Source organism: Theropithecus gelada, chromosome 15, assembly GCF_003255815.1.
Source record: "Theropithecus gelada isolate Dixy chromosome 15, Tgel_1.0, whole genome shotgun sequence".
In the NCBI taxonomy this organism is placed as follows: domain Eukaryota; kingdom Metazoa; phylum Chordata; class Mammalia; order Primates; family Cercopithecidae; genus Theropithecus; species Theropithecus gelada.
In genome coordinates this window covers 35,527,680-35,543,269 of record NC_037683.1, presented here as the reverse complement: position 1 = coordinate 35,543,269, position 15,590 = coordinate 35,527,680, and the positions used below count along the sequence as shown (strand labels likewise).

Below are 15,590 nucleotides of genomic sequence, written 5' to 3'. Positions count from 1 at the left end.
ATGGGAGATTACCTCCTCTTATGCCGTGATATCTTAAACTGGATTCAGGGCAGAAAGGCAACATTCCCCAGCCAGTTCTTTTATTAGCATTTAGATTTTTTCTCAGCTGGTAAGCTAGACTAAATCAGAATTGATTGTAGGCTGTCTCAGTTACATCTAGTGTTCAGTACAGGTAGTGTTCTCAACTGTTTCACTGTTACAGAGGGTGTAGCCTTCCATCTTTTAGGTATATTATGATGATTAGATTCCTGAATTTCCCAGTTCTCTTTTTTTCACCTTCTTGCATCACATCTGAGCATGATACTTTTGTCAAAATAACTGGCGAGATTCTGGTTATCTAGCTAACAGCTGGATAGAGCTTTCTGGATTCAGCTCTTATCACTGTATGGTAAACCTACCTAACAGCGATAGTTTAAGCATACTATTAGAATGAGCCTGTATGGCAGACTCACCTGAATGAGTGTTCTGAGTTTCACTGGGCTGTGTAGTTATCTTGTCCAGCTCACTGTCACTGGACCTTTTCTGTATTTAAGGCAGTTCTGCCCAGCCTGCCACCAGTGGACTCTCTCCCTTGTATGTAATCCCTCAATAAAACACCATGTCTCATTTGGTGGCTCTCGGTTTCTTCTTCAGCCTCTTGAACCTGGTGCTATCCCATTGGAGTCGATGGAGGGGTTTAGCATGAAGTCACTTAATTCAAAGGACAGGTCTATGTGTGGGATGATGCAAGTGACATCATTTCTGGTGGCAGTTGGGCATTTTCCAGGAATGTTACATGCTGGTTTGATCAGTCCCTTTCCTCTGGTTGCAGGAACCCTGTGATTATCTCGTATAGTCCCCAACAGTTTAAACAGCCTAGAGTACAGGCTCTGGAGGCAACCTCCTGGATTTGAAAAGCAGAGGTTCTGGGGACAACCTCCTGGATTTGAATCGTGACTGCCAGTTGATAACTGTGTGACCTAAAACAAGTTTCTTAACATCTTGAATCTTTCCTTTTTCCAACCATAAAGTGTGAAGACTAATACTACTTTTTTTTTTTAATCAGATGTGATGATTAAAAAGATACTCCATGTTAGCAGCACAGAGCCTGGCACATAGAAGGTGCTTAATGACATTCTAACTAAATTGGCTATAATAATAGTTTGACCCCCTTAAATTATAGATCTATTTGTGGTATTTGCAGGGGCTCTAGATTTTTGTATCTTGATTTTCTGGAATACTGCTGTAGAATTTGACTCAGAAGTCTTCTCCTGGTCAGAGAAGATGCTGGTGGGAAACCCATATGTCAGCATTTCTCTAATTATGATCACATGGATGCTGATGCCCTCTGATTTGGGGTTATAACCTGTTGATCAGTTCCAGATTTCTTATCTTGAAGTAAAATCTTAGTCCTTTGGATGCTTTTAGCCATTCTGACCTGTTCATGAACCTCTGATCTCTACTTTATCAGGCAGTACAGTGTAGTCCTTTAAGAGCATAGACTCAGGAATCAAACTGTCTTAATTTGAATCCTGACTATGTGACATATTAGCCTTGATATTTTAGGCAAGCTGCTTAACTTCTCCATGCGTCAGCTTCCTCATTGGAAAACGAGGATAATTATAGTATCTTACTTCATAGGATTCTTGAAAGGATTAAATGAATTAATAATATGTAGAGAGCTTAAGATAGTACTTGGCACTTAAGAGTACCAAAGTGCTCTTTTGCTCAGTCTATTGATTATCCTTTTACTTGATTGATAGTGATTATAAACGTAACTTTAAGCTGTGCTGCATTGAAGAGAGTAGCTCATGTCGTGTACATCTTAGATTACTTTGATTCATTCCATGACGATGACAGTGGTTGTGGTTGTGCTTGGCTAGGGTGTATATAATGCTTTTTCTTGTTGGTGTAGCAGTTGCCTTAGTCTAAATCCATAGTCACATCATTGTATTTTTTTGTTGTTATTATGAGGGTCTGGTAATTGTGTTATATCACCAAAAGACAATTGCTGAGATTGCCTGTGCAGACTTCCTATGGAGAGTTATGTCATATATTTTACTATGATTTAGCAGAATTGGCATTGTCAAAGCATGTCTTCAGACCTGCGTCACCTAGAACTTTTAGTTATCACCACCTGAGTCTTACATAATTTTCTAGATAAGCTTTAGATAATTTATATTGCCTTTATTCATCTATGTTTGTCTATTACTTTATCCATCAGTGTTTAGAAGGTAATGGGAGGCTTGAGATCTGATGTAAAAATCTGAGAACTTCGCAGGCATCCTTTAAGGTTGATAGAATCCTGTGGGTGAAAGTTGTCTTTGCCCTCCTTCACCCATAGGCTTTGATGAAAAAAAAAAAAGAAATGAATATATGTAACATGGGCTCTTCTATAAGTACATTTTTGGAATTTGTTTTGTCAGTACATTGTGTATATGTTTTAGGACAGGGGTTATAGGTAGAGGAACTGATAAATGAGAGGGCTCCTAGGAGGAAGCAAGTCAAATGAGATAAATTCATAGCCGGCTATGCAGCTGGAGTGTAATAAGAGAGAGGAAGTCTGGGGAGATAAAGCAGGTGAGGTAGGCAGTGCACAGATCATTTGAGATCTTATAGGTCATGTTAAAGATTTTCAGTTTTATCCAAGGTACAATGGGAAGCCATTGAAGAATACCGATCAGGAAGCGTGATGCCATCATTACCCTGGCTGAAGTATATAGAGAACTGATTACTGGGGAGAAAGATTATTATCAGAGTCTGATTAAGAAGTTTTGCTACAGTGAAGATTGAGATATAGGTTGAGATATCATGGTAACTTTTACTAAGATAGTAGTAATAATTCTAATGTCACAGGATACTTTGGATGTTTCTTAACCAGCTGGAAACCTCTGTGGCTGGCAGTGTCTCTCCTTGAGTTTCACTCATGCCTGCTGGGCTCGTTCTGCTCACTTGGCCTGGCAGGCTGTGCTCAGCTCATACTACTGGCCTGGATCCCACACCTGCCAAGGGCGATCCAGGCATGGAGCAGTGAGGGATATGTGAGCGAGCGAGTGAGCTTGGGGTACGGCCACTGTGGACAGCCTAGCATGCTGGCTGCTGTGGCCATGCGGGCAGCTCCAGGCACTGGCACAGTCACCAGCTCCATGTGAGGCTGCAGCTGAACCAAGCATACTGCAAGTGGTTTCCTCTGTGGGTGCCTGTGTCTGGATGAGGTGAATGCAGTGGTGCCTGAAAACTCAGAGATGCCAGTAACTGTGGAGCCCCAAGGGGTTGGGGGCAGGGGTGCTACAGCGTTCTTGTTCCTGCCACCCGCAGCTTGGCCAGTGGGAGCAGTGGGGCATGTTTCAGCCTATTCACTCCTGCCACCTCACCTGGGCTTGTGGCTCCCAGGCTGGCCCAGTCCTGTTGTCACCTCCTGTCATGTGGGGCAGCCGCCTGATGCTGGTGGAAGGTGGGAGGGCTATAGTGTTACAGCTCTGGCTCAGGGAATCCTGAGGTCTAGGCCCTTAGAAGTGTTGCCACTCTTCACTTCTGCAGTTCATGTCACTGCCTGCAGCTTGGTAAGCTGGTCAGGAACATGTTACAGCCCCTTTTGCTCCTGTCTGCAGCTTAGCAAGCGAGCCAGGAAAGTGTTACAGCCCTTTCCGTGCCTGCCTTTCAGTGGTTCCTGACTTCTTGTCCAGAGTCCAGGAAGAATGAGGTGACATGGACGACTGGATGGTGAGCAAGGCAGTGGAGAGTTTTACTGAGTGACAGAATAGCTCTTAGTGGTGAGGAGTCCTGAAATGGGTAGTCCAGATATGTGGCTGAGTCCAGGGTTTTTATGGGCTCAAAATGGGGTAGTTTATGCTGATTGGTCCACGGGCAGGAGGAAGTATGTGCTGATTGGTCCATGGGTGGGCCTGGAAAAAGTACTATTTGTTTGACTGAAAGGCATAAAGGAAATTTTCATTCAGGTTGGTGGATTCCATCAGGAACTGGCAGCCCAGTTTTCAGGCTTCAGGCTGTCTTCAGCCTGAAGGTCAGGTTTCACCAGGGATCCGCCCCATCTACCTAGGACTAGGTCTGCCTCCTGCTGCTATCAGTAGAACCATTAAGAAGGTACAATCTATAGAACTTTGTGACTTCATGTAGAGCACAAATTAGAGGAGAGGAGATAGTGATGATGGCCTAGCTTTCTGTCTTTGCTCTTGATTAAATTTGGAAGTCCTGGAGGGATAGACTGGGGTAGAAAACTCATTGCATTATGATGTCTTTTAGATCTTTTCTGCTCTCTTTCTCTGCCTTGGCGTATTGCCTACCATATCTAGAAAACACTTTTTAAAAATTGCTGGGTTTGATACCTATTCAGCCAGCCTCCCCTTGTATACCTCCTAGATTAGGCACATACTATCCTTATATACACCTTTTACTTGACTCCTACCACTGTAGAGAAAATTTTAGCTTTATGTCACATATACAAGCTAGGGTCAAGTTTCCGAACTCAGCACATGTAATCTTAATTCTTTAGTTTTCATGTTTTGGTGCTGGTGGTAGTTTTGTCTTAAATATTGTAATTCCTTGTAACTTGTTTTCCAGTTCAACTGAGCACCAAGTTCCTTAGTGCTTTTTATCTTTATGTCATTTCCACTTAGTTCCAGCCAGTCCCCATTCTTGTGAGGGTCAGAAAGGCTGAAGCCTTGGCCCTCTCACTGATGAACTTTTACTATTTTAGAATGCTAAATATGAGCTCTGGATTACAGTCTTTTTCATTTGCTCATCCTCTCCACAGCAGTTGCAGATTAAAGGGCAAGTGGATCAGAGCTTCTGGAGCCTTTGTCTCAGTAGTCTGCCCTTGGGGAACTTTGCAGATACTTCCTACCTTTAAGCTTAGAAAAGCTTAACAGAGAGGCAGCATTTTATCTGTATTAGCTAACAAGGTCACATTGGTTGCTGTGACTTTCTCTTTATGATCTGAATGGTTGCTGCTTCTGCAACCATGTTTAGTAATGTATTCGGCAGCTTTGAAAATATAGATGATCTTAAATGCTGGGGTTCCAGAGTCCTCTACAGCTGGCTTGTCCATTCTGACAGCATCTCAGTGTTGTATTGTAGCAAAGGCGCTGAAGCCCTCCCCATCTAAAGACTGGAGTGCATCCCCTCAAAATAATCTAGGCCTTTAGTCTTTGCAGTTTTGGCATTAGGGTAAACCAACTTTTCTCAGAATGTAGACCCTTTATCTAGGTGTGTATTACAGACTCTCATGCTGTACTGGAACTCCTTGTTAAATTCAAGAGCTGTAGAGTGCTCTGTCTTCAAAGAATGAGACCATGTTTCCCAGAAATACTATATCAGTCTTTAAAGACCTTTCTTTCTCATCCACTTTCTGGGAAAGTACAGTATTTTTACAGCCTTACGCAATTCATATAGGATATCATTCCCCTAAAGGCTTTAACATAGATTGCAGAGTTTCTTTCCAGAAGTATGGCTATTAATACATCTTAGGCCAATACAGTTGAAAAGGGTCTTTCATCTGTGGTAATAGAATTTTGAATGAATTTAGGGGAATGGTAAAGATAAGATTAACTGTAATCACTGGGCGCAGAGGCTCATGCCTGTAATCCTAGCACTTGGGAAGCCGAAGCAGGTGAATCACAGGGTCAGGAGTTCAAGAACAGCCTGGCCAGCATGGTGAAACCCCATCTCTACTAAAAAATACAAAAAATTAGCCAGGCATGGTAGCTTGCACCTGTAATCCCAGCTACTCGAGAGACTGAGGCAGTAGAATTGCTTGAACCTGGGAGGTGGAGGGTGCAGTGAGCCGAGATTGCACCACTGCACTCTAGCCTGGGTAACAGAGTGAGACTCCATCTCAAAAAAAAAAAAAAAAAAAATTGTAATCTAAGGATGATATTTTTTGGAGGTATGGGATAGTATCATAGAAAATGGAGGGCATTCTTCTGATGATTCTTTGAATTTGTCTAACCTATATGTCAGTTGTCCTCAGGTGCAGTCTTGTTTTTGTTAGCTGCCAACTGTGACATGGACATTTGTACTTTTTGTGATCCCAAGAAGTCTTCTCTTACCAAAAACATGAGTGAACAGCGTAAATTTCACAGGAGAGAGGAGTGTATTTGTTTCTTCTGTTATGGTTTTGGATCCCAAAGTGATGTTACTTATGCACCAATTTATTTTGAGAGTTGGTAATTTTAAAATGTCTTTCACTTTCTAGAGTTAATATTAATGTAAATTAAAAACTGAGAAATTAGCAAAATTCTGATAAAGGAAGTTGGTTGTAATGTTTTAACTTATATCCACATATAGTTATTATAATTCAAGAATCTGGCATAACATAAGCACATAAAGAAATTCTGGTCTTCCAAGAAAAAGTTTAGAAAGCTTTTAGGTCGTTTATTTTTAATTGCAAATTAGTAAGATTAATAGAGGATCTCTGCCCTATTTCCACTCTTAGAAATATATGGTCTGTTTGGATGACATAGACCTCTTAAGTCTGTATTTTCCAGGATGGTAGCTTCTAGCCATAATGTGGTTTTTGAGCACTTGAAATGTGGCCAGTTTTGAATTGAGATATGCATAAGTGTAAAATACAAACTGAATTCTGAAGACTCAGTACCAAAAAAAAGAAAAACTCATTAATTGTTAAATATTAACTACATGTTGAAATGATGATGTATTTTGAATCTATTAAATAAAATATTAAAATTAATTTCTCCTGTTTTTCCTTTACTTTTTTGATGTGGCTGCTATTGGCTCCTACTATATTTATATTGGACAGTACTGCTTTAAGGAGAATGAAAACGTTACAGTTGGTAAAGCCTGTTTTCTGATCTCTAACGTCACTACTGGACCAGTCTGTTAACTTGCAGCAGGTTGGTAGCTCTTAAAGGAGCAGAGAGAGGATTTAACCTGAAGATCTGATTCAAAATTAGAGCATTTAGATGTCTTGGACTGTACTCAGTAAAAAACAGGAACATTAAAAAGGTAGGCTTTAGCTGGGAGCAGGGATCATGCCTGTAACTTCAGGAGGCTGAGGTGGGAGAATTGCTGGAGCCCAGAAGTTTGAGACCAGCCTGGGCAACATAGTGAGACCTCGTCTCTACAAAAAATTAAACAATGAGGCAGGTGGATATGGCTTGAGCCCAAGAGGTTGAGGCTGCAGTGAGTTGCAATTGTGTCACTGCACTCCCACCTGTGTGACAGAGCCTCAAAAAAAAAAAAAAAAAAAAAGGTTTCTCATTAAAATCTTTGGAGCTCAGGTCTTACCTAGTTGGGGCCATAAACTACAACTATCTCCAGATTTTTGCTATATAATTTCTGAAATGCAAAGCTTGCTACTAAACTTAGACCAAAAAAAAAAAAAAAACATAGATGGGAAGCTATGCTAAGGATATTTTATTTTTTGCTCTATGTCTGCCTTTTTTTTTTTTTTTTGGTACCAATGTTTTATAATTTTTTTGGTGGAAAGTTTTTTTGAGTTTTTTTTTTTTTTTTTTTGGAGACGGAATCTTGCTCTGTCACCCAGGCTGGAATGTAGTGGTGTGATCTTGGCTCGCTACAACCTCTACCTCCCGGGTTCAAGCAATTTTCTTGACTCACCTTCCTGAGTAGCTGGGATTACAGGCGCCTACCACCACGCCTGCCTAATTTTTGTATTTTTAGTAGAGACAGGGTTTCGCCTTGTTGGCCAGGCTGGTTTTGAACTTCTGACCTCAGGTGATCCACCCGTCTCAGCCTCCCAAAGTGCTGGGGTTACAGGCATGAGCCACTGTGCCTGACAGTTTTTTTTTTTTTTTGAGACAAAATCTTGCTCTGTTGCCCAGGCTGGAGTGCAGTGGTGAGATATCGACTCACTGCAGCCTCCACCTCCTGGGTTCAAGTGATTCTCCTGCCTCAGCCTCCTGAGTAGCTGGGATTACAGGTGCCCACCACCACGCCTGGCTAATTTTTATAATTTTAGTAGAGAGAAGTTTCACTATGTTGGCCAGGCTGGTTTTGAACTCCTGACCTTAAGTGATCTGCCTGCCTTAGCTTCCCAAAGTGTTGGGATTACAGGTGTGAGCCACTGTGCCTGGCCTTTTTTCAGCTTTTATTGAACTCACATATATCATGGTGATTGAAATTTTGTTACTGGGTTGAATTCATTGGGCCTGGCTCCTCTTTTTCATAGAAGGTGATCTTTTCAGAAGATTCTTCTACTCTTGTTCTGGTAGAATGTTATCAACTTTTCTCTGAAGTTCATTAGATGTGCCTCCCAGTGAATCAAGCTGTGATTTTCTACTATGAAAATTCCAGCAGTTCTCTGTCATTGAAAACTCTTGGCAAATAAGATATTTAAAGAATATGTACTGTATTGTATGAGTAGACCATATGATGGGCTAATTGATTGGATTTAGAGGCAGTATCCCAAAGTAGTTAAGACCATGGGCTTTGGACATAGATCATTTTTACCTTACTAGCAGTGTTACTTTGAATCTCCGTTTTCTCATCTGCACAATACGGATGTAACTCTGCCATTTTGAGGGATAGAAGGGGAGGCAGATTCAGTTCATTAGCCAGAAACAGCCCTGTCTTATTACTGAAACCTACTATAAAGTCTGAGTATTGTACAGACCTGTTTTTACTATTCCATTGTATTGCTTTTAAATATGTATTGAGCTGGGCATGGTGGCTCAAGGCTGTAATCCCAGCACTTTGGGAGGCCAAGGCAGGTGGATCACCTGAGGTCAGGAGTTTGAGACCAGCCTGGCCAACATGGCAAAACCCTGTCTCTACTAAAAATATAAAAATTAGCTGGGCATGGTGGCTCATGTCTATAATCCCAGCTACTCAGGAGGCTGAGACAGGAGAATCACTTGAACCTGTGGGCGGAGGTTGCAGTGAGCCGAGATGGCGCCATTGCACTCCAGCCTGGGCGACAGAGTGAGACTCCATCTCAAAAAATAAATAAATAAATAAATAAAATAATAAATATGTATTGAGGCTGGATGCAGTGGCGCCTGTAATCCCAGCACTTTGGGAAGCTGAGGCAGGCAGATCACTTGAGGCCAGGAGTTCGAGACCAGCCTAGTCAACATGGCGAAACCCTGTCTCTACTAAAAATATAAAAATTAGCTGGGTGTGGTGGCACATGCTTGTAATCCTAGCTACTCAGGAGATGGAGGCAGGAGAATTGCTTGAACCTGGGATGTGAGGTTGCAGTGAACCAAGATTGCGTCACTGCATTCCAGCCTGGTTGACAGTGAGACTGTGTCAAAAAAAAAAAAAACAAAAACAAAAAAAGAAAGAAAAAAGTACTGAGCCTACCTTGGGTGAGTACTTGGAAGATTTAAGTCCTTTGACCTCTTCTCCATTTCTGTATTACCTCTGTTGCTTCTCCAACTGCGTCCACCCCTCCCCCAAGTCTTGGTGCACCAGTTCTTGGGAAGAGTATTGGCAGGATAAACACTTAATTCTCGGTCTTCATTGGTCTTCTGTCACAGTATAACTTCATTGTGTTATTATATTAAAATACCAACAGTAGTGACAGTGGGAAGAAATAGTGTAAGTGAATAAAACAGAGAACCCTTAGGCAGCCCCAGGGATGATAATAAAAACCTCCTTATCTCCAGGAATTTTGAGACTCAAAGGAGAACTGTTACTGTTAAATTAAAAATTTTCAGCCGGGTGCAGTGGCTCATGCCTGTAATCCCAGCACTTTGGGAGGCCGAGGCAGGTGGATCACCTGAGGTCAGGAGTTCAAAACCAGCCTGGCCAACATGATGAAACCCCGTCTCTACTAAAAATACAAAAATTAGCTGGGCATGGTGGTGCACACCTGTAATCCCAGCTGCTTGGGAGGCTGAGGCAGGAGAATCGCTTGAACCCGAGAGGTGGAGGTTGCAGTGAACCAAGATCCTGCCATTGCACTCCAGCCTGGGCAACAAGAGCAAAACTTAGTCTCAAAGAAAAAAATTTTTTTTTCACTACTAAAATGCTTTGTGAACATTTGTATAAAATGTTGCCAGGTATGGTGGCTTACACCTGCAATCCCAGCACTTTGGGAGGCTGAGGCAGGTGGATCTCCTGAGGTCAAGAGTTTGAGACCAGCCTGGCCAACGTGGTGAAGCCCTGTCTCTACTAAAAATGCAAAAAGTGGCTGAGCCATGGTGGCAGGCACCTGTAATTACAGCTACTCGGGAGGCTGAGGCAGGAGAATTGCTTGAACCCAGGAGGTGGAGGTTGCAGTGAGCCGAGATCACGCCATTGCCCTCCAGCCTGGGAGACAAGAGCAAAAAACTCTGTCTTGAGAAAAAAAAACTTAAAAAAAAAGATGTTACCTCCCTTCAGACTATTTCCTGGGCTCCTTATGTGTAACCGTTTATCGATATCTGATTATATTTTTTAGGAGAACCTTTATTTCACAAAGTCTTATAGGCTTTATTAAAACATTTAAGCTCATAGGTACTTACAGAAAAAAGTCCTGTGCTTCTGAGAAAATTACAAAGTATTAAAGTACTTGCATTTGATTTTTTTCTGAGACTATAAATAACCTTGTTTGGTTTTTGCTATTGCTACCAATGAGTAGTTACTGCAGCTAGACTTGTGCTGTCCAATATGATAGCATTGGTTACATTTGGCTATATAAACTTAAATTAATTAATTACAGTTGGAAAAATTAAATTTAGTTCCTCAGTTCTAGTCACATTTCAAGACTTCATTAACTGTGTGTGGCTGGTGGCTGCCATATTGGGCAGCACATTTATAGGACATTTCCATCACAGTGGAAAATTTTATTGGATAGCACCGAACCAGAGAGAAAATTAACCAAATGTTTTATTTAAATAGGAAGCATTATCAAAGTCTCAGCTATTTGCTACTAAAATTGCTTGATTTATTATAGTTCTACGGCATCTGTAAACATTGGAATGAATGTTGTCATTCTAAATGCACATTTATTATCTAGTTTCATATCTCTAAAATATGTTTATTTTTGTAAATAAATAAAATGTTGATGAATTTATGTCTCCTTGCTTTTATTCCTTGGATCCTGATGTTGTATTCCGTTTCCATTTGTTTTTACATCATTTAAAGATTTTGCTCTATTCCATTGCCATGGCCGATGACCTAAAATAATTCTATTGGTATTAAGTTAAACTGATCAGTTTCAATCTGAAAAGTATCATGGGGATTAAGTTGTATATTAGGAATAAGAGGGCTTAATACAGTACAAATATATACCCCATCTTTTCTAATTATAAGCCTTTGGAAGTTTTGAACAATGAGAAATTTTACATTGCTCCTATTTGTTGTACTCTTACATAAAGTTTGTTTAGAGAATGCTTGTTAATGAGTTTTATAACTCTTTCATTGAAATATAGTGTTTTAATGTTTTTCTTAATTCTAGGAAGCTCTACAGAGGATCATTTCAACTCTGGCAAATAAAAATGATGAAATTCAGAACTTCATTGATACACTAAATCATACACTAAAAGGAGTTCAGGTATGATTTTTTAATGAAAAATTTTATATAAATACGTCACAACTAATGAGTCAAATCTGAAGTACAAATATACTCCATGAACTTTGGGTTATAAACTAATGGAGGTGAGAGCAGGATTTTAAAATAGCAGATAAAGTAAAAATGTTTTCATTGCAATTCCTGTTTTGTCCATGGAAAAATCAAAATAGTAAGAGAAAAGGAAAACTCTGGAATAGTAGTTGTTAGGGAATACCAGAGTGCTCACTTTACTCCTTTTCCATTTGACACTTTTTCTAATATAAATTAAGAGCAATTTGTACTTTTTCAAAAGTACTGGCAAGTAAAACATTTCTTTTGCAATCAACAATGGAAGAAAAATGTTGGCCACATGTGATGGCTCATGCCTGTAATCCCAGCACTTTGGGAGGCTGATGCAGGTTGATAGGTTGAGCCCAGGAGTTTGAAACCAGCCTGGGCAACATGGCAAGACTCCATCTCTACCATAAATAAATAAATAAATAGATAAATAAATAAAATTTAAAAAAAATTAACTGGGTGTGGTGGCATATACATGTAGTCCCAGTTACCCAGGAGGCTGAGGTAGGAGGATCGTTTGAGCCTAGGAGGTCCAGGCTGCAGTGAGCAGTGATTGTGGCACTGCACTCCAGCCTGGATGATAGAACGAGACTGTGTCTCAAAAAGAAAAGAAAACGTTATTGGTAAGGGATCTACTTGTAGAAGCAGATGAAATTAAATAAAAGGTAAAGGGCCCATTGAGGAGGGAGAGGAATACTTAAGAAAATAGTTCCAGGTTTGGGGAGATAATTTATGTTCTAAGTAGTGACATACTGATTGTGGAAGAGAGAACTCAAGATAATCTGGTTGCTAGAAACGTAAAATCTACCAAGACTGAATCAGAAAGAAATAGAAAATATGAATAGGTCAATAATGAATAAGGAAATTGAATCCACAATAAAGTCTTCCATCAAGGAAAAGCCTGCAACCTGGTAGTTTTATCGCTGAATTCTACCAAATATTTAAAGAACTACTATCAGTTCTTCTCAGCCTCTTCCAAAAAAATCAAAGAGGAGGGAGTACTTCCAAATCCATTTTACAAATTCAACATTACCCCAATAATGAAGCCAAACCAGGGATACTACAAAAGAGAGAACTACAGGCCAATATTCCTAATCAACATAGATGCAAAAATTCTCAATAAAATATTAGCAAACTGAATTCAGTAGCACATTAAAAAGATCATTTACCATGATCCAGTAGGTTTCATGCCTGGGATGCAAGGATGGTTCAACAGAAGTCAATAAATGTGATATACCATATTAACAAAACTAAAGACAAAAAAAAAAAGTGTATGGTTATCTCAGTAGATGCAGAAAAATAATTTGACAAAATTGAACATCCTTTCATGATAAAAACTCTCAACAAATTGGGTATAGAAGGAATGTACCACAACACTGTAAAGGCCATATGTATAATAGCAGTCTCACGGCTACCATCTTATCAAAGAGAAGTCAAAGGCTTTTTCTGTAAAGTCAGGAACAAGACAGAGATGTTTACTCTCACCACTTTTTTCTTTTTTTTTTTTTTTGAGACAAAGACTTGTTCTGTCACCCAGGCTGGATTGCAATGTCGCAGTCTCGACTCACTGCAACTTCTGCTTCCCAGGTTCAAGCGATTCTCCTGCCTTAGTCTTTAGAAAACTCTAAAGACTCTACCAGAAAACTATTAGAACTGATAAATTCAGTAAAGTTACAGAATGCAATATCGATGCACAAAAATCAGTATTCTGTACACGAAAAACGAACTATTTCAAATAGAAAATAAGAAAACAATCCCATTTACTGTAGCATAAAAAAATAGGAATAAATTTACCTAAGGAAATGGAAGATCTGTATACTGAAAGCTATAAAACAGTGATGAAAGAAATTTAAGAAGACATAAATGAATGGAAAAATATCCCATGTTTGTGGATTAGAAGAATTAACATTGTTAAAATATTTGTACTACCCAAAGTAATCTACAGATTCATTGTAATCTCTATCCAAATACCAGTGTCATTTTCCACAGAAATGGAAAAAATCCTAAAATGTATATAGAAATACAAAAGACCCAGAATAACCAAAATAATCTTTAGCAAAAAGAACATTCATGAGAGGCCGAGTTGGGTGGATCACCTGAAGTTAGGAGTTCAAGATCAGCCTGGCCAACATTGTGAAACCCCATCTCTACTAAAAATAAAAGAATTAGTTGGTTGTGGTGGGCGCCTGTAATCTCAGCTAGTTGAGAGGCTGAGGCAGGAGAATTGCTTGTACCCAGGAGGTGGAGGTTGCAGTGAGCCGAGATCGTGCCACTGCACTCCAGCCTAGGTTGTTAGAGCAAGACTCTGTCTCAAAAAAAAAAAAAAAGAAAAAAGAAAAAAAGAAAAAAAAAATCATTATTTTAGCTGTCTTGAACGATTTTATTGGAAAATTGGTGAATCAGCTTTCTTTAGATAAGCATAAAGCTAATGACTGTAAAGCTCCTGATCTGTGGACAAGAGAATCATCACATTTGATATCTGGAAAGAGAGATCTTATGTAGATCTAGCTCAAACCATTCTTCTGGTTGATAAATTTTTGATTTCTACCTTAATGTTAGAAAAAAAGTAGTGGGGGAATTAAACTACACCCTTGTTGCTGAAGATGGGGGCTTAGTAGTAGGCAAAAGGCAACAAGATGCCATCTGGTGATTGAGAGGAAAATAGTCTATTTCTTTTTTATGAATGAATAAACTGAGGTCTAGGAATTTAAGTGCCTTGTACAAGGTCATGCTGTTACTGAATGGCTAGTGTGGGATTAGAGTTAGGTCTTTTCCCTTCCGGACTGCACATTCTACTTCTGTAGTTGTTCTTACCATTGTAAATAGACTAGTAAAATGATTACCACCACCTTTGGTGAGGTGCCAGTGAGGTGTCTAGTTTTTATAAACATTATAAGCAAAAGTTTGGACATAATATTATAATTGATTGTATATATTAGTTCTCTTAGTGCCAGTTCGCTTCTCTTAATTGAATGATTCATCCAAGTTGAAAAATGTCTTAAGAGAATTTCTTCTCTCTCATATTTGTTGCAAGTGTGGATATTGCTTATCTAGGGATTTTACAAATAATTTAATTTATTTTTTGTTGAGGTAGCAGCATCTTGCTTATGGACGCAATGGGGAACTCTGAGAAGTCAAGAGACTTGAAATGCCTTATTGACCATGTTACTAGTAACATAGTTACTAGTGTGGCTTTGGGCAAGTAACTTACCTGTATTTTAATTAATAAAATACAGGATTTGAATACAAATTCTAGTCATTAGATGATTCAATATTTGATAAATATCTTAGGATCCAATAAATAATTGCTTAGTCTTTAAATTTCTGTTTATCTTATATAAATGCAGTGTTTTAGAGACCTTGAAAGATTTTAAAATTTAGACAAAATCTGCCTCATTTCTGTTTGTGCAAAGTGTTCCTCAGAATTACTGAATTAAAATCTCTGGAATATTTTATTAAAATACCTCACCAGTGATTCTGATACGCACCAGAGGTTAAAAACCACTGGCTTAAAGTCTGCCTGAGAGACTGAAGGTCTGGACAAAGTTGGGAATCTTCAAACATCCTTTCATGTTGTCCTGTGGAAACAGTAAAGTGAAGAGCGTATGGGGCTAGTCCATAAAAGGCAACTCAACTGATAGTATAGCTGAAACAGTACTGTTAGCATTAGCAGGCAGTTTGTTGCATTTATCTCTTTTGAAAGCCTTAAGTCAAATATTAGAATTATGTTCTTTTTATATTAGGCCAATATAGTTTATAATATAAATTTATTCTCTCTTTTGGGCATACCTTTTAGTTTTTAAATGTTTGATAGCTCTTCAGTAAAATTGTTTTGTTTTGTTTTTTAAACAGGAAAATTCGTCCAACATACTCTCAGAGTTAGATGAAGAATTTGATAGTTTATACTCTATACTGGATGAAGTAAAAGAAAGTATGATTAACTGTATCAAGCAGGAACAAGCTCGTAAATCCCAAGAGTTACAGGTGAGATCATACAACTGTTAAAATATGGATAATTTTAGTCTATTTAATGCTCGATTTATGGTAAGCAAAG

General features: G+C 39.2%; 1 protein-coding gene across 4 annotated transcripts in view; it reads left to right on the top strand.

The window, feature by feature from the left end:
- FSD1L (fibronectin type III and SPRY domain containing 1 like) overlaps positions 1–15,590 on the top strand; it is a 90,099-nt gene that overhangs the window by 7,717 nt on the left and 66,792 nt on the right. For 3 of the 4 annotated variants that reach the window (XM_025360721.1, XM_025360720.1, XM_025360719.1), the window contains exons 2-3: positions 11,366–11,461; positions 15,389–15,520. In XM_025360721.1, the coding sequence (XP_025216506.1) occupies positions 11,366–11,461; positions 15,389–15,520 (228 nt within the window). Of the gene's footprint in view, positions 1–6,757; positions 6,852–11,365; positions 11,462–15,388; positions 15,521–15,590 lie in introns of all 4 variants that reach the window. The other variant, XM_025360723.1, reaches the window with a different exon arrangement.